The 22,723-nt window shown below is 37.1% G+C and overlaps 1 protein-coding gene across 1 annotated transcript in view; it reads left to right on the top strand.

The window, feature by feature from the left end:
- Positions 1 to 21,403, top strand: part of LOC106139141 (death-associated protein kinase related) — a 155,829-nt gene extending 134,426 nt beyond the window's left edge. Inside the window, exons 2-7 of the mRNA XM_013340535.2 lie at positions 14,813 to 14,984; positions 15,353 to 15,653; positions 18,294 to 18,522; positions 19,165 to 19,427; positions 19,786 to 19,892; positions 20,295 to 21,403. Of these exons, the coding sequence (XP_013195989.2) occupies positions 14,813 to 14,984; positions 15,353 to 15,653; positions 18,294 to 18,522; positions 19,165 to 19,427; positions 19,786 to 19,892; positions 20,295 to 20,414 (1,192 nt within the window). The 3' untranslated portion in view covers positions 20,415 to 21,403. The remainder of the gene's footprint in view (positions 1 to 14,812; positions 14,985 to 15,352; positions 15,654 to 18,293; positions 18,523 to 19,164; positions 19,428 to 19,785; positions 19,893 to 20,294) is intronic.
- The last annotated feature ends 1,320 nt before the right edge of the window (positions 21,404 to 22,723 follow it).

The following is a 22,723-nucleotide window of genomic DNA, read 5'->3' as shown; positions in this document are numbered from 1 at the left end:
TGACCTGCAAATTGATTTATAGCAAAATTTACAGCTATCACAAATTTGAATGATGATAACAGAAAGAAAATAATTGTAACATAAAATGCAATGATTATACCGACAATCTCAACTAAACTTAATTAATTTTCCACATAAATTTTAATAGGTAACTTTAAATCTAACACTGTAATTTTAAATCTCTTCACAATAGGTGACCAATGACTAAAACATATTCGTTCGTAGTCACAAAGTGAATTAGACCCGCAATTTGAGCATTCAAAAGGCTTGGACAATAAGGTGATTAAAATTCTTTTCAAAAATCGGGGCCAGCGGCTGCTCGCGGACAAAGAGCAATTCATTAGTGCAGGCACTGGTGTTTGGAACCTGACACTGGACTTGCTGATGGCTGGGGGCAACACAGGGCTGACTAAGGTCAACAAAGTACCGTACTTTGCCTACGAGTTGATCGACACGATTCCATTTCCCCTTTTGTTCTGATTTAATTGTCTAGAGTCCAATCAAATTTAAAGCCACTCGTTTTGTTTGCTAGGTCAGGTTACTGGTACGAAGGTTGAAGATAAAATCTGTTATAAGGTGCTTTATTTGAACGAATATAGCCTAAAAAATGACGAATATTTTTCAATAAATGTAATAAAGTAGCACCTTTGTACTAGAAATACTGTATTAAATGCTCCTGTATATAATTATGTGTACATAAATAAATAAAGGTTTTTTCAGATAACACCAAATTCAAAGGCGTGTCACTTTTGGCAGTCGTTAAAAAACTCTTAGTTCCTTTGAACAAAGATTTTTGTAAGTGAACTAAAAACTTTCATAAATACAAATAATCTTTGGAAAACCTCTTTATATTAAATGGCAACCCTAATTGACAAACAAACAAACCGTTGAATATTAACCTATTGTGTTGTTTATTGCGGGGCAGCCATTAAAATCACTTAGCGGCGTTTCCGCGATTCGCTTCAGCAAGCGAGCGTTGGCGGACCAACACTTTTGTATGCTAATTCTTCTTGAAAAGTATACTTTATAGCCGTTGCCGTGTGGTTCCCGGCACCTATCCGAAAAAGAATAGGACCACTCCATCTCTTTCCCATGGATGTCGTAAAACGCGACTATGGGATAGGCTTACAACTTGGGATTCTTTATTAGGCGATGGGCTAGTAACCTGTCACTATTTGAATCTCAATTCTATCATTAAGCCAAATAGCTGAACGTGGCCATTCAGTCTTTTCAAGACTGTTGGCTCTGTCTACCCCTCAAGGTATATAGACGTGACCATATGTATGTTTGTATGAATGTATACTTTATAGCATGAATATGCCATCGTTATGGTTGTGACTGTGTTAGTTAAAACCCCAATATTTTTAAGGCTTGTTCGTATCCCATAACATGTTAAAGCTGATACAAAATATGTTCTTTATTCATTTCGCGTTGCAGCTGCAGATGAATTAAAGATGTAATGTAGAAAATATAAATAAAATAATGTTCGTATCTGTTGATATCTTTAATTTGTAGCAACAGCTGCGCACGCGCAAATACGGCAGGTGCATACTCCGATTGAGATTCTTTCGCCCCCACCAACTTCATTTTTTACTTGTTCTGTGTCCCTCTTTTCTTTTTGTACCTATGTTATTTTAAGTTATTTTAGTAGTAGTATATTATTTTAGTCTTAAAAAAACATTGAAATAGGTCGCTTTTGTTAGAATACGAACTTTTGTAAATATTTAAATACCCGCACTTGTAATGAACGAATGCGTAGGTACCTACTTAGTGGTTCGTTAATAACTTCTACTACTAACTACATATACTAGCTACGCAACCGGCGTCTGCTCCCTACGGCCCGGCGTGTCGGCATTTCTCGGGAATGTTAATTAATCTGATTTGCATGTTGCACCGCGACACGCCCGCGGCGGTATGTTTGTACCGGCGAACACGCCAGCCGTGCGTACGCGCAAGAATTCCCCCCATCTGACCGACATCTGCGCGACTTCATCATCTCACTCATATATTGTGTAATAGAGGAATTATCCCAAATAAATGCGAAATTGAAGTTGTGAGGACTAGTGAAAGCATTGTTCAGTGGGATTAGCCATAAATGAGTATTAGATTTTGCTTTTCATACTTGCTCTTTCTACCTAGGGGTTTTCTCGTTTTGAAATAACGGAACTCCGTCTTCAGCCTTGTTCATTTCAACTACATACCTATCTGCATGGATAGATGAGTCATTCACCTTTTCTTTATAAATATTTCATTTAAATATGTCACAATAAACCTGTATTAATGCTTATCGTGATCCTTAGGACCAATATAATATCTAGGAATTCGCTTCACCTTGGCCAGCTTGGACGGAACTAAGAATCAGGTCAATACAATCATCTCCATAGATCCTATCCCTAATTGGAGCTAGTCCGCTTTGCAAATGAGTTTAGGTTGGGTCCTTATTAATGCTATGTAAAATTGTAATTAAAGTAAGGTGAGTGGTTATAAGATACTAGAGTAATATAAGGAAATGGCATAATAGCGGCCTTTATTTTATGACTACATTTTATTTCAAGAAATAGTTATTTTTGTTAAATTATTATCGGAATATTAAATGCGTAATATAAAGCTTATGTTGTCCTGTGATAACAAATGTTGATATTAAAAATGACAAAAATGACTGACTCGATAGCCTCGATCACTCAATAGTATTCAATTAAAATTGACAAACATACGTTGAAAATGTACTTTCTGAGGATGTCTTTGCCCATAAGAAAAGTAAGTAAAGAATAAGCACTGCTCCTATGAAAACTAACTAAAGCAGAATAAAAAAAAAGAATAGAAACATTCGATATAAATAAACGTACAGATAAAGATGTTGACTGTAGTATTGAATCATATAAAATTCTTTGTGAATCAGACAATGTATCTCTATTAATAAAGTAACGCCCATGTGCCTCACAACAATCGCGCTAATAACTGGCTAGATCCAAGATAAGTGTCACCCCAATTGTGTGTGTTCTCTGACTCATACAGAAAACACCGTCTCGTTGTACAAAAACTGTGAATCTATATTAATGTGTTGATTAATTTTCAATTATTCGCTGAGGATAAGACAAAGATATGATATAATTACGACTTTCATTACAAAGTGCAGCAAATCATAATGTTGACAAAAGAAATTGATTTTGCAGTTACTATATTAGAAGTAGGTAGGTACAGTTCCATTATGCGTTAATAACATTGCAAATTTTCTATTATCATTAAAAAATTTCTGGTCATTTCTATTCTATTTTTTATGGAATGTTTTTTCTGATACTGATAAAATTATAGATAAATTTAATGAAAAAATCACATGTTCTAAATTTATCATCCACTAGTTGGGAAGGTCGTTCTGTATATTTGTTTGCACCTTGATTACTTATCGCGTTTGAGGGCCATGAATTGCGCAGCACGCGTTATCTGGTATTAATAAAAAATATTACTTGTATCTTTGTCTGCAACGTCATCCCATACAGAGTTGATACATTGCTATTTTTCATTCCTGGCGTATTTGTGAAATGTAGTTTTGGCATTTAAAGTAAGCGATTTGAAAATGTTTACCAAAATAAATATGTATTTTCAAACTGATTATCAGTTATTTCATACGTAGTTTTAAAGACCTTCAACTTCGTGACACTGTTGTTTTGTATGTAGTTGTAGTATTCCATTACATGTTGGCATAGTTTATCGCCAGGCGGTTTGAAATTCTTGATCGCACGCGCAGCATATCAAAGATAAGGTGATAGGAGGACTCCGTGATGTATTGTTTGCGCCTCCCATTCATTCGTCAGTTGCGTAAATTAAACCGAGCGATGGAATCTGATATTGAGCAATCGCTCTCAAGATTCTAGATACAGATATCTTGACTCGAGTCTTGCGGCCGATAAAGTTGCCTTGACGCCGAAACAAAAGAATAATGTGCATCATCGCATCACGCAATTTAACTACTGAGATAAAAAGTTAGGATTGCAGTGTATAATCCGTTTAACACGACCCCAAATCCAATTAACTTGTCCAATCGAGTGTGATTCATTAATTTACGACACAATGTCATTGTTCACATTTCTAATTTAAAATTTCATTATAGCATGGTGTGGGAGACCAGGCCACCCTTTGGTAGATGTTTTGATCAGTAATCACGGGTTGTACGAGTCACGTTGGCTGTAGGGCTCGTCCCCAACTCATGTTTATTTGCATGCGAGCGACCGGCCATTGCTTTCTGTAAATCGAGCCAGCGAGGGTCCGACAACAACCGCAGTAAAGTTTAACGACTTCCGTCCCTGGTCTACGTTTGCTTAAGTTTCTTGCACTATACACAGTTCACCGGTCGTTGTTATTGTTTCTTCGGCGCTCGTTCACATTTCTATAAACTTCATCATTACCTAGCCCAAAGCCAGGGTCTTTGTTTCCCTGCTGCAGTCAACAGTTAGGCGTCCCAGGAACGTAATGGTGACCAAAACGGGCACATTTTCTGACATGATTATTCCACATCGAAGCGCCTAGCCGTAATTGCTTCTAGTTCACGCCATTTTAGTCAGCCTCTGGCGCCGGCGATGCAACTGCAAGGGCAGCGTGTTTACAACGGCGATCCACGCATATAGATCTTTTAAAAGTTTGAAGCGGCTGAGTCATGTTTCGACGCTTTGACGCTGGTATCTGTATCTCGGAGGCGCGATTAAGAAATATGAGTGAGATGATGGATGGTGCGAGATGCAGGCGTCCTGTTTCGGAGTTCGATCAATCGATAACGTCGATAGCGATCGCCGACCGGCCGCCGGTCTCTCGCCGGGTGTTGTGCAAGAGCTTATGAATAATTACCGACGCGGCAACTCTATGACGGACGCGCACTCGATTCAATGCCAAGGACGCCTTTTCGCTTTTAGTCGGTCATCGATCTGTTGCGCAAGAGTTGCTGCCTCGTTCTGTGAAGAGTGCACGAGACTAATGACGCGTTGTATAACGCTGCACCGGCCACAAAATCGCTTTATTATACAGAAAGTGAGTCGGAACAAACACACGGCCCGCAGTGCACTCGGCCGCTGACAGCAGAGCATTCATTACGGGGCTACGAGCCACGGATACAGAAAGTGAACGCATCAGAGTGATTCGCGGATTTATCACATCGTGATTGTGATTTATAAAGTCGACCGGCGGCCAGTTTATATGGAAAAATGGCCGTTTTATCACCGCTCGCATATTCATAAAAGTTGACGTGCGGTCATAAATATGTGTTACTCTGGTGCAGCAAGATAGGGTGCGCTCAATTACGCAATTAGAGAGATTGCACTGCATCCGATTATGACATTCTAATGGCATATTATTCAATCTTTAATACTAGTGATTGTTGCATCAAATCTGAGATAATCTACATGGTAGTTTGTACCCCGCATCAAACTGATGTTTTCATCACCGCTTTGGCCGAGAAAGCGTTTCGACTTTACTTTGTTCTTTTTCTTGTCGAGGCTCTCAAATGTCTAGTGTAGGTGATGATTGATGCATTGCCTATTGAAATTAATTGATTTACTTTTACGTGCCCATGAAATAATCAATTTTGTGAGAGAGCCCTTGGATCGTCTTACAAAGGTACTTGTTTGTACTAGCTTGTGATCGCGAGGCTTCGGAAATTTAAATACACCTTATCGGATGCTGAAGTCCATATATCCACTGATATAGATTATTACACCAAAATCAGTCATTGACTTAATCATATCCTTTTGTAAAAATGCGCACATAGTTTTGGATTATTGTGTAAATGTCAATCAGATGATATACTTTTGGACCAAAGCGTTTAACGTTTGCTACATATGAAATTCTTTAGTAATTAATCTTTTACGTGACTTTAAATATCGTTGAAGCGTGAAGTAGCTTCTTTGTCTGCTAAATATGAATTTGACGATCCGTTTCACCGTTCATATAAGCAATCAGAAGCTTCATTGACGGTGTGCAATTAATTCGGGGTGAAAGGTGATTGTATCAGATGTCTTAATGCAGCAAACCTATTAAACGAGTACACCATTGTAATGTAAAACGGAACATTTACCGTGTTGGCCAACTTGTTGCGAAATATGAGTGATTGTGGGATCGGCTGCGAGCAATTACGTGGTTTTGATTTACATCCATCAATTAATTGCTTTTAAATCGACCGTAAATTGAGAAGTTGATGTTAACGTCTGTAGCAATAATCGTCGGAATTTAATAACTATTACTGATTATAATATTCTAACTGGGCACAAACTCAATTTTAACGAGAAGAGGGACTCTTTAACGATTATTGTTTTAGAAAATTTTACGATGAAGTCTTTCAAATTGTGAGTGATTTTCAAATTACTGAAATAATTCATGAAAGAACATAATTAGACTTCAAAACACCAAATAAAATAAAAACGTTGACTGTTAAAATTCTCATGTGACCACATGATTGTATAAATACAAATAAAAACTCTTCACCAAAATTAACCTTAAACGATGTTCATCATTCTCGTTTAAAATTTAAGCACCTTTATATTTGGCAAAAACACATAGCATCCTCTGCCCCCATGTTTCGGATAATTCGTGTGCCGAAACCAAACGGTGGGCCGAAAAAGCGGTTAGCGGCATTTAGTTTTTTGCTCAAAGCAGCTGCTATGGCAGGTGCGAACGATTCACCGAACTCGACGCTAAAGATTGTATTCACAGTCAAGGACGAGCAGAGATTTTGTTTTAATAGTATTGAAATTGTAGTCTATGGATATATTGTATCGATATAGACACAAGTTAGTTATCGCAGTAATTCTTTTCATCAATGATGTTTTAAGTTAAAAATCAACAACTAGTTGATGTTCGCGAAATAGAATTGTTTGTAGCCTCATCATCGTTGCCTCAGTAAAATTCAGTGTTATAATTATTGATTGTCCAATTTTTAAGGTATTGAATTATGACATTCCTATTTGTATCGATTACATGTCGTGATCAGCGATCACATGCATCGTTTACAAAAGCGTTTCCTGCAAATTTTTGTCTTTTAAAAATGAAAAGAACAATTTAATTAAATAGGATTATAATAGATTCTTTAGATTGATGAACTGACAAAATAAAATATTAAAGACATTATTCAGAGTTTCGTAATTGGCCTTGGTCAATGGATTGATTATTTATTAAATTGTAATTCCTTTGTAGCATTCATTGCTCATAAAATAAATTAACTGTTACCACCGAATTGTCATGTTGATGTTATAACTCAGATCAACTGGATTCAAATAACTCATAATGCATAATTGTTTACTATCTGTAATTATCATTAAACATGACATAATAACTACTCATGTCTGCTATTAATTCATGAACTTCGTTGGTCTTGTTAATGGTGTTGGTTTTGTAAGTTTATCGCTTCGATTTAATTTGTTTATATATACGTAATAGCCAGTAGGAGTAACTAACATTTATATTCTTCATAACGTGAAACTTATTCCCTTTTTTTCGTCTAGTTTCCTTCCAACAACCTTTGTGTCGTTTTCCTATTTAATTTTTAATACCACAATTTGTTTATTGTTATGGTCGGTAAGAGTTTAATGTCTTTTTCAATTAAATTTTGTTAGCATTAGAAGAAAATGAGGTTGTTATTCGCGTGTCCGTTTTTAGCTATTTTTAGCTTCGGAGCCCGAGTGCAGATAATTTTTTTAAAAATTGTATCTGTTGAGTTCGTGATCATGTTAAGCTCAATCGTTTGTTATTTTCATTATCGCGATAATGAGATTTTCTCATTAACATCTACCTAATCTGTCGACTAATTCCGAACATAGGTTAACATGGCTCTGACAAAATTCCACAAATCTAGCTCAATGTCGTCCGCTTAGCTTTATTTATAGAAACATATTTCTCACAGTTGCTTGCTTGTCTTTCACAAGTTGGCTCTCATTACTTTTGTTATTATTAGTCCTTCGAAGTCTTGCCCGACTGCAAATGGAGCCGTAATTTCAGTATAATTACATCATTTGTTCCGATGACAATGGTCTGGTTGGTCATTGGTTCTTTTACTATTAAGTTAGTTATGGTGACGTATGTCGTGCCTGAATGTTATGGCGTATACATTCCACTTAATAAAAGTGACGTAATTTTTCTCTTAGGAATTAAATGATAGGACAGGACTTTCTACTTCTGAAATAACAGAGAATTCTATACGTGCCGTGCTGAACTGGGGAATAATAAATTGATGCACACAGTACATATATATTTTCATTAAAAAAAGTAGTATCGTAAAGCGGCCTTAAAACTCAAGACGAAAGAAAATTAGAGTAAGCAAACAGCGTAATTATAGTTTACTAAGTCCAATCTAGTTTTTAATAAATTATTTTCGCCACATAAAACAGTTCCGTTTACATCAACATGGTGCGTAATAAAAATAATGAATGAGAATAATGAAATTTATGACCCGTTACACATAACATCGAGGTCAAAGTCGGTGGTGTAGCTGTTGACACGGGCTTGTCCTAGTTCCACGATAAGGATTAGGGTCAGGGGTAACGTAGTACTAAGTACTAGGGAGGAATCATGTTCTGAATGCACAACAATTTTTCCGACATAACATTAGAATTGTTTATATTAAAAGTTTTTTTTTTTTCAAATAATTACCAAGTTTTACTTAAAAGTAGTTTTTAGTAAGAGTTGTTTATGTAGTTTGGCAAAAAAAGGCATTTTGTTTTAGTTTGGAAATAAATAATGCACTAATTTTTATACACACACTAGAGGCCGCCCGCGACTTCGTCCGCATGGAAACCCTATCAATCCCGCGGGAACTCTGGGATAAAAAGTAGCCTATGTGTTATTCTGGGTCTTCAGCTACCTACATACCAAATTTCATGGTAATTGGTTCAGTAGTTTTTGCGTGAAAGAGTAACAAACATCCATACAAACTTTCGCCTTCATAATAGTAGTAGGATAGTAAGAGATTTTTTTTTGTCAAATAAGTATTTAATTTTATTTTTATTGCAGTTTTTTTTTAATTTAATTTTATTATAACTTTGTCATGTTTTGATTAAAATTATTATGATAATGAGTCCCCGAATGGACGGAGATACTAAAGCTATTTCGTTTCAAGTTGTCATTAAATTTAATCTAACTCAAAATCTTAAGGTTAGGCTGTCACGGAAATATGTTTTAATTAGAAACTATTTGTCGGCCTGCTTTGGTTAAATTTAAGCATAGTTATTTCATCACGTGCCGTGTGGTTCCCGGAACCAATACAAAAAAGAATAGAACCACTCCATCTCGTTCCCATGGATGTCGTAAAAGGCGACTAAGGGATAGGCTCACAAACTAGGGATTCTTTTTTAGGCGATGGACTAGCGACCTGTCACTATTTGAATCTCAATTCTATCATTAAGCCAAATAGCTGAACGTGGCCATTCAGTCTTTTCAAGACTGTTGGCTCTGTCTACCCCGCAAGGGATATAGACGTGACCATATGTACATATGTATGTATTTCATCACGTCACTACGTTATTTTGTCAGGCAGTGTGATTTTTGGCAGAATTTTATAGGTTCTCGCATCGCTCCTGTGAACACGCCTGAGGGTTAGACAGATACATTTTAATGAAATCGACTCTCAAAGAGACAATGTAAATCTATTAATAACTTGCCTTCCCATAATGACTAAGTTATAAGGCAAAAATCAATACGCCATGTTTGGCCTACTTTCCGAATGTAGTCCATGGTCCCAGGGTTTCCCGGCCGACAGCCGACTCCTTTCGAGGAATAATACGTCATACAAGCCGTGGAATGGCGCAATATGTTTTTATTATCCTTCGTCCAACTTTCACGTCTCGGCTGTTTCATTATCTTATTCATATTCATTGACGACATTATTATAATTTTTTTTTTTAAATGGCTGTTTTAATTTTTTGCTTTGCTTAGTTTTTGTGTGTAATATACTGGTTTGACTGGTTTAGATGCATGCATACACATAATCACGTGTATATCCCTTGCGGGATAGACAGAGCAGTCTTTAAAAGAATGATAGGCCACGTTCAGCTGTTTGGTGAGATTCATATAAAGTGACAGGTTGCTAGCCCATCGCCTAAAAGAAGAATCCCAAGTTTATAGGCCTATCCCTTAGTCGCCTTTTACGACATCTAGGGAAAGAGATGTAGTAGTCGTATTCTTTTTCTAATGGTGCCGGGAAGGGTTTAGATAATGGACGATCCATTTTTTTATTATTTTGCATCTCGTAGTTCTAATTGTATTCAAAAGTGTTTTTTATCTGGATCTGTTTTCTCTTTATGTATCCTTTATTACCTTATTCACACTCATAACTTTGTCTCGAGGCTGCTAAAAACATAAGGCTTAATAACGTTTCAGATAACACAAGCAAAAGTTTCTGTGTTACAAAATAATCTGAATACAGCATCCGTGTTCGAGCTGCATTATGCAACTGTTTGCATAACCGATGCGATCCGATGCAAGTCGGGCAGATCGCCGTGGTCATCCTTGTAGGATTTTCTCTTCCTTATTGTAATTGTATCTTATATTAGAGAATCATATAATAGACTTCATTATGCCGATGATAATTAATGACTACATAAAATAAAGTCTCCTTATTTTCGCAGTCTGTCTGTATGCGCTAATCTCGGAAAGTTGTGGACGCCCATCGCCTTCCATCCTAAACTTTTTTGCCTTCCACGACATCCGTGGGAAAGAGATGAAGTGGTTGCATTGTTTTTTGTATTGGTGCCGGAAACCACACGGCACATAAATAGAGTAGTACACCCGCGTAAATCGCAAAATCACTTTAATTACCCTTTCAAATATTCAATTCCAAATGTTTTTACATAACTGGTTCGGGTACAAAAAAGATACAGATTTCGATAGTACATATAGTTAATGTATTTCTACTTCAGGAATAACATTAAAAATAGATAATGTTTTTCTTTTTCTCAATTTATTTTTTTTATTTTCATTTCAAATATGAATGTTGTCATTTCAAACCTTCCCTATCAACACAGCCGCATGCTCTGCCCAATATAACCTAACTATTTTCGTATAAAGTACGCAACGTCCCACCTTCCCGTCGGTTGATTTAGCAGCGAACCTGCGCAGGCGTCGACAGCGGCCCCGCACCGGCAGGGCGCCGGCGCCGTCCGCTAATTGCGTATACGCAGAGCAATTTATGAGATACTTAGAATCAGCAGCGAAGTGTCTCGCACCTCTCACGTCGCGCTTTTGTTCTGTTCTTAGTGTACACTTTATTGTAGCTAAGAGTTTTCAATTCAAGCATGTAGCAGTTTGTTACCGCTTCTTCTGCACTGACGCCTTGGAAGCGGCAGTAAACTTAGTTTTAAGTAATTTATTTGACGTCAACCAATGTTGTGAAACCAAACGTTTTGACAATTATTAAGAGATATGAAGTATCCTATAATAATGAATAAAAATTTTGAATTTGAATTTCATGTATATCATGCTCAAACTTGTTGTTAATACTAAGCAATGCTCGATTGTCTTAAAAAAATAATCAGACTATTCTTAGGTTTCTTATATTTAGGACAGTCTTAGACATTCTTTTTACTAATATGACTTCTTGGAGACTTACTTCTCATTCATATAATAACGTCTTTATACCTTGCGGCATAGACAGAGCCAACGGTGTTTAAAGACTTATAGGCCACGTTCAGCTGTTAGGCTTAATTAAGATTAAAAAGTGATAGGTTGTTAGCCCATCACCAAAAGAAGAATCCCAAGTTAATAAGCTTATCCTTTAGTCATCTTATACGATAGTTTACAAACAAACAAACAAAGCGTACAATTTCTATAATAGTGTAAACCGTACATTATTCACGGGGCATGTAAATAAGCCATTGTTCTTGGCGATATATCACGTCTGCCCGCGTCTAACAGGACCTTTATATGTGCTTAATGGCGGAAATGAACCCGCACTCGATCAGTTTAATGATGTTTTGTTTGACGCTGAACTAATGTTAATGGGTGAAAAGCCAGTAATTATGAATAAAGATTTCTCCGCTTTTACCTTGTACGTTTCAACTTTTAAGGTATCTAATTGGGAATGTCTTATTTATTATAGGGAGATGGTAGAAGTCTTTCCTCGTCATTGAATGTGTTTAAAAAGAGTAATGAGTGTGGAGGAAACGGGAGGGCATGTAGGGATCGTAGCAAGTGGAAATCCATGGTATCTGCCTACCCCAATGGGAAACAGGCGTGATGGTATATGTATGTATGTTTATAAGGAAAAAAGTTGGTTAACTAAACAGCTTTCTGGGATTAAATCCATGATATCTGCCTACCCCAATGGGTAACTGGTGATGTGTATATGTATAAATGTTTCTAAGGAAAAAAGTTGGTTAACAAAACAGCTTTCTGGGATTAATGTTTGCTGCTCTGGTGTAGTTGCAAGACAAAACCTAAAATTTCAGCCACGTTTCGTGTTTTCATAACACAAGACGTCATCATTATTGCATTCACAGACTTAAAGCTTGGTGCCGGGTAAAACAGTATGTATGTGATGGAGTAAAACGTTTGGCAGGGTTAAGACAGCATCAATACTAACCTGCCATAATTTCTGTTAAACACATATCTTTATGATATGATATACATTCAGTCAGAAAAGTATCGGGAATGGATTATTTATTTATGGTTCCAAATTCAAATTTTTGTTTTTTTTGTTGTTGTTAGATTGGCACAACTGTTTTCCATTTTGGCGCGGAGTTTGAGTTGCATCTGTTGTTTACATTAAATACATTGCTATTTTTTGTTATATCATATCTAGTGTGTATTGCTAATTTCATAATGGATAAAAACATCGAACAAAGAGTTTGTCTTAAATTTTGCATTGCCAATGGAATATCGTGTTCGGAGTCACTGAAAATGTTACAGAAGGCTTACGGTGAATCGACTTTATCAAAAACTCGTGCTTATGAGTGGTACAAAGCGTTCAAAAGCGGTCGAGATGTGATGGAAGATTTGCCTCGCTCTGGTAGGCCATCAACGTCTGCAACTGAAGTTAACATCGCAAAAGTGAAGGAAATAGTGACTGAAAATCCTCATTCAACTTTGAGAGAGATAGCCACCGAACTTTCTGTATCTCACGAGTCGATCCGTACCATTTTAACTAATAATTTGGGTATGAAACATGTTGCCGCTCGGCTAGTCCCAAAAGACCTGAATTTTTTTCAAAAACTCAATCGCATGAGAGTCGCTGAGGACATGCTAGAACGAGTCAATTCCGACCCAACATTCATGAAACGCATTGTTACTGGTGACGAGACGTGGGTTTACGAGTTTGACATGCAAACTAGTCAACAAGCTTCGGAGTGGCGCCTTCCAACTGAACCGAAACCGAAAAAACCACGCCAAAGTCGTTCAAAAGTCAAAGTCATGTTGACTGTTTTCTTTCACTATCGCGGTGTTGTGCACTCGGAATTCTTGCCGGAAGGTCAAACGGTAAATAAGGAATATTATTTGAGTGTTATGCGGCGTTTAAGAGAGCAAATCCGACGAAAAAGGCCAGATTTGTGGAAAGAAAATTCTTGGATTTTGCACCATGATAATGCACCTTCGCACAAGGCCATCATTGTGAACGAATTTTTAACCAAACACTCAACAAATACCATCGAGCAACCACCATATTCACCAGATATGGCTCCAGCCGACTTTTTTCTTTTTCCTAAACTCAAATTACCACTTCGTGGCACCCGTTTTCAATCGGTAGAAGACATAAAAGAGAATTCGCGGCGAGAACTGACCTCAATTCCGGAAACAGCGTTTAAAAAATGTTTTGATGATTGGATTATTCGTTGGCGTAAGTGTATCGTTTCTAAAGGAGCATATTTTGAAGGTGATAAAATAAATTTGGATGAATAACAAACAGTTTGTGTATTATTGATCTTTTCCTGCTACTTTCTTGACAGAGTAGTATATGTATATATGATACTAGAGGTCGCCCGCGACTTCGTCCGCATCGAAACCCTATTAATACCGCAGGAACTCTGGGATAAAAAGTAGCCTATGTGTTATTCTGGATTTTTAGCTACCCACATACCAAATTTCATCGTAATCGGTTCAGTAGTTTTTGCGTAGTGAAAGACTAACAAACATCCATACTGACATCTTGACATAAAAACTTTCGCATTTATAATATTAGTAGGATGAATAGATAAATCTTTAGTCCAATATATCACCCATAAATATGTTTCTTCCACATTATTGATGCGATCCATTCTCGCTACGGGGAACAAGCCGCGGCGTCTAATGAAACAACAATTACAATCTCTCGCTTTACAGCGCCCGCCTCTCAACCACTTTCTACACTAATTTTCACACCGTGATGCCTTATGAAAAGCCCCCCAAGTACCTTTCTCCCAAGGCCATTAGATTTGCCATCGGTTTCTTTTGTCAGTTTAAATTGGATATAAAACAGCAAGACTGCGCTTTTCAATGCTGAAATATCCATAAATCGATTTTCGCTTTCCAAACGCAATATCTATTCATGAATATAAGAAAAAAAGAACTGTGAAATCACCAAGTGTACGGAGAATTCGTTATATTTTATCGTGATCATAAACAAGTTATTTCTATTGTGATGTTTGATGGTTAGTGCTTCGGATATCTTGACCATAAACTGTATATTCACTAGGTCAGGCCATAATACCTACTCGTATTGGATGCTTGTGTAGAATCATTCATAGATAAACTGTTACGATATACGAAGAAAATAAGTGTACTTTTATTTATAGAAAAGCTAGTTTATATAATTAAAAACCTTTCGTAGATAAATATGTGGCCTTACAATTTTTTGTTCATCTTCCAGGGGCAAATTCGCGTCAGTCCGCAAGATCCGTCACCTGGTCTCCGGAGAAGAGTACGCCGCGAAGTTTATCCGCAAGAGGCGGCGTGCTGCAGACACCACCAGGGAGATACAGCACGAGGTGGCCGTGCTAGCGCTGTGCCACGACTGCACCAGAGTTGTTCGTCTACATGAGGTAAGAACATACATACGTACATACATTTAGGAACTTCTATATTCCTTGAAAGCGACACAGAGCCAGCAGTCTTGAAAAGACTGATAGGCCACGTTCAGCTGTTTGGCTTAATGATAGAATTGAGATTAAAATACCTAGTGACAGGTGGCTGGACCATCGCCTACAAGAAGAACCCCAATTTATAAGCATTTTTCTTTGTCGTCTTTAACGACATCCGAGAGAAAGACACAGAAAATTACGGTTCTGCCAAATACCTACATTATTGAAAAAATGTGTTTCATAGGCGTCCACCAGCTGCGCCAAACGCAGTGGACCAAATACCTAATGAATGTCAATTAAAAATCTGACAACTTCATCAATGTTCTCAGGTATACGAGACCCGTTCAGAAGTTGCCATTGTGCTGGAACTGTGCGCCGGTGGGGAGCTCCAGCGGCTTTTGGACGACGACGAGCGTCTACCCGAGGGTGCCGCCCGTCGCGCCCTACGCCACGTCCTGGAAGGCCTGGCGCACCTACACGCGCGCAGGGTAGCACACTTGGACCTGAAGCCGCAGAACCTGCTCCTCAGTGCGGGGGGAGAAGAACTGTTGATATGCGACTTCGGTATATCCAGAGCGATACAGCCGGGCGCGCATGTCAGGGAGATACTCGGCACCAGGGATTATGTTGGTAAGTGTCTGTTCATTAAAATGACGGCCAACTAATAGACCAAATTCTTGAGTAAACATTTGAGAAGGAGGTAGGTATATTTTATGAAATAGATGATATTTTATTGGATTTGGTACTGACTTAGTTGTTTTATGATTAAAAAAAACTAAAAAACTACGCTTTTATTGCTAATCAAACTAAAAAATAGAAAATAAAAATTAATGACAAAGGAATTATAAAACAGTAGTAGCAAGTCGAACAATCAGTTATAGTCAATTACCTCAGATTAAAATTATAACAAAATTAAATTTATAAACAAAACAATTTAAATCTGAGTAAAAAGCGTGGGGTGCTTGATGTAGTAAATATTAAAATCATTCTATTAGCATATATTTATGACAAGAGAGTTATGAAAATGAAGTAAAATGCACCCCACGCTTTTTACTCTGATTTAAATTGTTTTGTTTATAAATTTAATTTTGTTATAATTTTAATCTGAGGTAATTGACTATAACTGATTGTTCGACTTGCTACTACTGTTTTATAATTCCTTTGTCATTAATTTTTATTTTCTATTTTTTAGTTTGATTAGCAATAAAAGCGTAGTTTTTTAGTTTTTTTTAAACTATTATTTATTTTCTATTTTTTAGTTCAATTAGCAATAAAACGCGTAGTTTTTTAGTTTTTTTAAACAATTATTTTTTGGAAGTTAACACTTCTAGTATAACTATCATACTAGAAAAGACTTTTGCAACCATGCGCCCATCGCCGGAGTTTTTCACAACTAACTTTCTTAAAGTTATATGTGGCCTGATTGGATTAAATCTCATAATATTCTCATCATCATGATTCTTTTTAAGGCAATGGGCTTGCAACCTGTCACTATTGTATCTCAATTATATCTTAAAGCCAAATAGCTGAACGTGGCCTATCAGTCTTTACAAGACTGTTGGCTCTGTCTACCCCGCAAGGGATATAGACGTGATTATATGTATGTATGATGATTGTTAAACCCAGTTGAAAAGAATTTTATAGTGATAAATCACTGTTAATAATATTTTTGACTATCCAGCAAACGTAATAATTTTCGATTGTGGCCTTGCCAGGAATCAAACCACAAGATTAAGAGGCAGATTGATACAGGAACAAAAATATTTCAAACATACCTCCACTGCCTTTACAACCAGGAACGCAACAAAGTTTATCTGAAGACATCGTGGCACTTTCGTTGTAAAACTGTCTTTCATAAAAACAAACACAAACTTGGGACTCCTATCTCAAATAATCAGGTACTTTTTACAGGAGTCCTATCTCAAAATATCTGCACAACACAGTAAACACAGTCAGAGTCCAATCTCAGATGATAAAATCACACGAATATCCGGAAGAACAAAGCTCGACTCAACGGAAGATTCCAAACTCCAAATAACGACAAGTTATCAGCACAAAACAAAGTGCAAATAGGTAAATACACAGGCACCGGTAAAAAACAACAGAAAGAAAGTTTATAGGTGTTCGAATCGAATTCAATCAAAACTTACTGCAAAACTTATTTGACATAAAAAACTGTCACTCATTTGCCAAACGAGTATTACAGTGTTGCTATTATAAATAGGCAAAAGATACCTAATGTTAATTCAAGAATTGCAATTATATGTTAAATACGTATTAAATATCGCAAAGTTCTGTAGGTAGTAACTTTATTCTTGTATTTTTGTAAATTTAGTTGTTCAATTTTCATTTATTACTTTTGTTTTATTACTTATATATTTTTTATTGTTTTAAAATATTCTACTAATTCTACTATGGTTTCTAATGGTAATTCTAAATGGAGCAATGCGATGAAATAAAGAAGCCTCAGGTTAATAGTAACATTATATGGAAATATATTACATCTCTTTTTGACTCATTATACGTCAGAACTTCTTGGTTTCTTGTATGGAGATTACTGGCACTGGTGCTATCTCTGTCTCTCTTACTCTCATACGAAGGATCTAAAAATGAATTTATTAATCCTGGCAGTTTTAATAAGGATAATGAGAAACTCTTATCAAAATATTGCATTGTCATCGGTCCTTGATACGTGTGCAAAGTTCCAAGTTGATCAGACGTTTAAAAATCAGTGAAAATTAAGCTCAAAGATTCCGTTACATACATACATACATACATACATACATACAACCCAAGCTAATAAAAGCGTAGTAAAAATCACTTTGATGACTGAGACATGACATGAAACACAAGGACTCTTTCTTATTTGAATACCTATGTTGCGCAGCGGTCCAAACAGACTTTGGTCTCGAATTACAATTTTTGTACCTGCTGTCACTATCTCATAAAAACCCTATTCAAATGTATGATTCAACATACATACATATAGTCACGTCTATATCCATAGCGGGGTAGACAGAGCCTACAGTCTTGAAAAGACTGAATGGCCACGTTCAGCTATTTGGCTTAATGACAGAATTGAGATTCAAATAGTGACAGGTCGCTAGCCCGTCGCCTAAAAAAGAATCCCAAGTTTAGAAGCCTATCCCTTAGTCGCCTTTTACGACATCCATGGGAAAGAGATGGAGTGGTACAATTCTTTTTTGGTATTGGTGCCGGGAACCACGCGGCACCTTTGTATGATTAAAAATGTTCTCCCATCACTTGCAGCGCCCGAGATCCTGTCGTACGAGCCGCTCACCCTCGCGGCGGACATCTGGTCCGTGGGCGTGCTGGCGTACGTGCTCCTCAGCGGGTACTCCCCGTTCGCGGGCGACACCAAGCAGGAGACCTACCTGAACATCGCGCAGTGCCAGCTCAGCTTCCCCCGGGACATATTCCGGGGGGTATCGCAGAGGGCGATCCAGTTCATCAGGGATACGCTTGTCGTTGATCCTAAGTGAGTACGATCGGTTGATTTTCTTTTATTACATACATACATGCATATGGTCAAGTCCATATCCCTTGCGGGGTAGACAGAGCAAACAGTCTTGAAAAGACTGAATGGCCACGTTCAGCTATTTGGCTTAATGATAGAATTGAGATTCAAATAGTGACAGGTTGCAAGTTTGTAAGCCTTATCTCTTAGTCGCCTTTTACGACATCCATGGGAAAGAGATGGAGTGGTCCTATTTTTTTTTTGGTATTGGTGCCGGGAACCACACGGCATTTCTTTTATTTCTTACGATTATTTCTAACTGAGAGTGTTCTCGGGTTCAGTAAGGATCCTTGAAAACTGGTTTTGGAACTAAAATCGACGATTAGCTCTGTGAAGAATTGTCTTAACTGTATACGTTACATGTTGATACGTAAATCACTGGATAAGTTAGATTTACGACCATTTATAAACTTATTGAGTGAGCTACGTACTGACTGAATAATGACTATTTTGAGGGAGTGAATGTTACTTAGGTAAAAAAACCATGAAGAACTTACAGTTATCCATTTGATTATTTACGCATTTAGAATTTTCAAGGATAGGTGGGAGCCAATAATCATTGAGAGTGTAACAAATATAAAATTTCGACCTTATTGTTCCCAGGGGTCGTCTCACAGTGGAAGAGTGCCTGGAGCACCCATGGTTGAAAGACGAGTCGGACATACCGCAAGCCATCGTGGGTCTCGGGTTCGATGCCCAGGACCTCGCTAGCGACGACGAGGGTGACTCCGATGAGGGGGACTGCCTCAACGGGGTGAATGGGCACAACGGGATCAATGGAGTCAACGGCGTTACCAACGGGGTGAACGGACACAAGGACGTGAACGGATGCAACGGAACGAACGGAACACATGACGATGATAAAGGTATGTTGTTTTTAAATAAGATTAGAAACCTAATTTACATACATACATATATATGGTGACGTCTATATCCCTTGTGGAATCCTGATTAAGTCTAGTGTAAAGAGTAATTTCTTAGAAGCTATGAGATAATTTAGGGTTTATAAAATAAGTTATTTATTTACTGGACGTGAGAAAAAGCAACACAATGTGTAGAAAATTTTAATAGTCCTCCGAAAAAAAAACATGCCTGACTACAGATTTTCTCAAGAGCATATGCCAAAGGAGCTTTCTTTTTTTTGTTTTAGCAAAATTAACTCCGAATTAATGAGAGAGTGACAGGATTATATTTGAATCCTCATTTTCTTTTCTTATATTGCAGAGAGCACAGAATCCCGCGAGGAGTGTTCGGAGCGCGACAAGCCTCTAAAGCATGCGCACGCGCGCGATCTCTCGCCGCCCTTCCCTGACGCTCCTTCTACGCCCAAGGTAAGGCTTTCATGTTGATTGACATTTTAAGTTTTAAACACAGTTTTTCGCTCCAAAATCCCATTTAATTTAGAAGATTAATTGGACAATCGCTAGACGTATCAAAACAACTTTAGAATCGTACCTATCCTACTTATTACTCCCATCCACTCGATAAAATGTATGAAATCAGATTAAGCTAAGAAAAATGACCCCTTCATTTTCTTCCAATTGTCTGTAGAGCAATGTCTGCTTCCAAATCAAGACAAGGGACAATGGGAATATGAATATTTATAGAACCTTATACGTACTAGGTGACATACCTATCCACTCTTATATTTATACAATTTTTTGTTTACGACAAGAAAAAATAATACAACATATACAAATAGTACAAAAAAAATAACAAACATTTCCCTCCAGGTGTCCCGCAAATCCGCGCCGGCGCCGCCGTCAGTGCTGGCCCTGTGCAAGAAGTTCCAGCCGGACTACGAGAAGCCCGCCGTGCACAGCCCGCGCCCCGACCGCGCGGTTCTGTGCTAGCACGCGCCGCGCACCTTGTACATACTTAGTTAAGGCGGTTTGTGCGCGGAATGACGAACGGAAAGTTGCCGTTACCGAGTGATATACGGTCATCGTATGTTGTTTGATAATATTGATGATTTGAGATGAATTTCAAGAAATAACTTTTATATCATATGAGAGTAGTTTATTTTTGTACATTTCATCGCGTATAATGAAGTCACTGTAAGTGTTAAGGGTTATAAGAAATATTAAACGATTATCAATAAATATTGCGCCATTTTGTTAACGGATTAATTTGACATTCCGCGCATAAACGTTAAGTTACGTAGTGCGACTTGTATATTTTTAGCTCGGTAGGGACCCGATTACGCGAACCCCCGTTCTACTTAATGGTACCCAAGGTATCGGTTCGCCGCAATCGCGCCCCTACGCCGACGGTACAAAAGGCATAATGCGCGCGCGCCGCCGCTGTACATACCGCGCCCCGCGGCGTTGCTCGCGACACTACTTAGTTAATAAATTGTTAATGTGTCGATCACACCGTATAACATTATATTGTAGAATCTAAGTGTTTAGATGATTTTAACAGAGTAATGTATGTTATGTAGGTTGAATTGAAACATTGAGCGGTACCGGCGTTTCGCCCGACTCGGGACCAAAATTCGTATTTGTATAGTCGCAGATTCCGTGTATATTATTGTCATGTTGTTGAAATTTTATCACTAGGAGTGGTTTAGTGTATTGTTGGTAGATAGACGATTTGTTGCCGGAATTGCCGGACTGTGAGCTCAAACTTGCGACTTAATTATAAATTTTAATGAATTCAACAAGTGCCTTGGCGCAATTGTCTTATACAAACGTTCTCCATATTGAAGATGCCTCTATTTACCGAATAGTGTTCACTCACGACAAGATTAATTTTAACATATTGTCAACTTAACTTGAACATTGTGAGAGCTGTTGTGATCTTATAACCCATTTGTAAAAATAAATTATTGTGATACAAAGTGTTGGTTTTATTTTTATTTACACCATGAATCTAAGGTAGATTCTTGAAATCACCAGTCTTTTTTAACAATCAGTTGTTGCCCAGGGATATCATGAGAGAGGGCAAAAAATAATCTAAAATAGGATTCTAGTCAGAAGCTTGTCTGGTGCAAGACTAACATGTATGTTGAAATAATAACACAAAGTTTATAAAAATCTTTATTTCTACACAGTCAAGCTGCATTAACGTATCATTTCTATCAGTTGGCACAGTGTAGGCACTACAAACCAAATCTAATATACAATGTTATCATTCCGTCCTTTATACAAGGAGCAACATTCTAATCCGATTATCTTATAAAAAAAATAATACCAATGTTCACAAAATAAGAAACTTGACTAGAAATTTTGATATTAAAAACGCTTCTTTTAAAGAGTTTTATTGATTTAAAAGTCAAATCGTACATGTTCTCGTGTGGAATTCATGTAATTGTATTTTCAAAACTTGCTATTATTTAGTATTAAATTTGTCGCTATACGTACCTTTTTTAAATTTAATGCGAAGGCTTAATTTTATCATTTAAATGCACCTTTTGGGTTTACACATCTATGTTATTACAAATAACACTACATATAGGTGGTGATTACAATTATTTTTTCTTAATCTAGTTGGTGTAACATGATATATAGTAGTCTTAATACTCTTTTCATACACGCTATGCGTTGTGGCACAAAAGCCTTACTACACATACATACACATAGCTATATAATTCGATTCAAAGTGAATTTAAGAATTTTGGATTGATTTGAGCTTAATTTATTGACAGCCTAAGACTCAAATAATTTAAAAATAGAAGACAGAGAGAGATAGATTGCAACCACAATTTTCTATCACATTGCGAGCTTATTTTGTTAATTAAAATTATAAAACAAAAGAAGTTACCTACATTTGATTTAGATTTAAAACATTTTGAATCGAATTTACATAATAGCAATGCGACTGAAAACCGAACTCAAAGGTGATATGAACACATAGTTTTATTAATCTATCTATGATTAAAAACATTCAAATTCACACAATCTCTTCAATACTCTGTATATTATATTCGTAATCGAAACTTCATTTTCTTAGATGAAATGAATTCCTTTTTTTCTTTGTATTTGATTCTGAACATAAGAAATTAGTCGTATCAAAGTTCGTGTAATTAAAAGCTTTTTTCTAATTTTCCTTCAATCATCATACATACATAATATGGATATTTCACTGTTGTGTCATATGTACTAGTTTTCGCCCGTGGCTCCGGGCCGAGTACAACATATTCGCACGCCACACATACAAA

The sequence above is a fragment of the Amyelois transitella genome, chromosome 5 (assembly GCF_032362555.1).
Source record: "Amyelois transitella isolate CPQ chromosome 5, ilAmyTran1.1, whole genome shotgun sequence".
In the NCBI taxonomy this organism is placed as follows: Eukaryota; Metazoa; Arthropoda; class Insecta; order Lepidoptera; family Pyralidae; genus Amyelois; species Amyelois transitella.
Note: the sequence above shows the minus strand (reverse complement) of the source record. Positions and strands in the feature narration are given on the sequence as shown.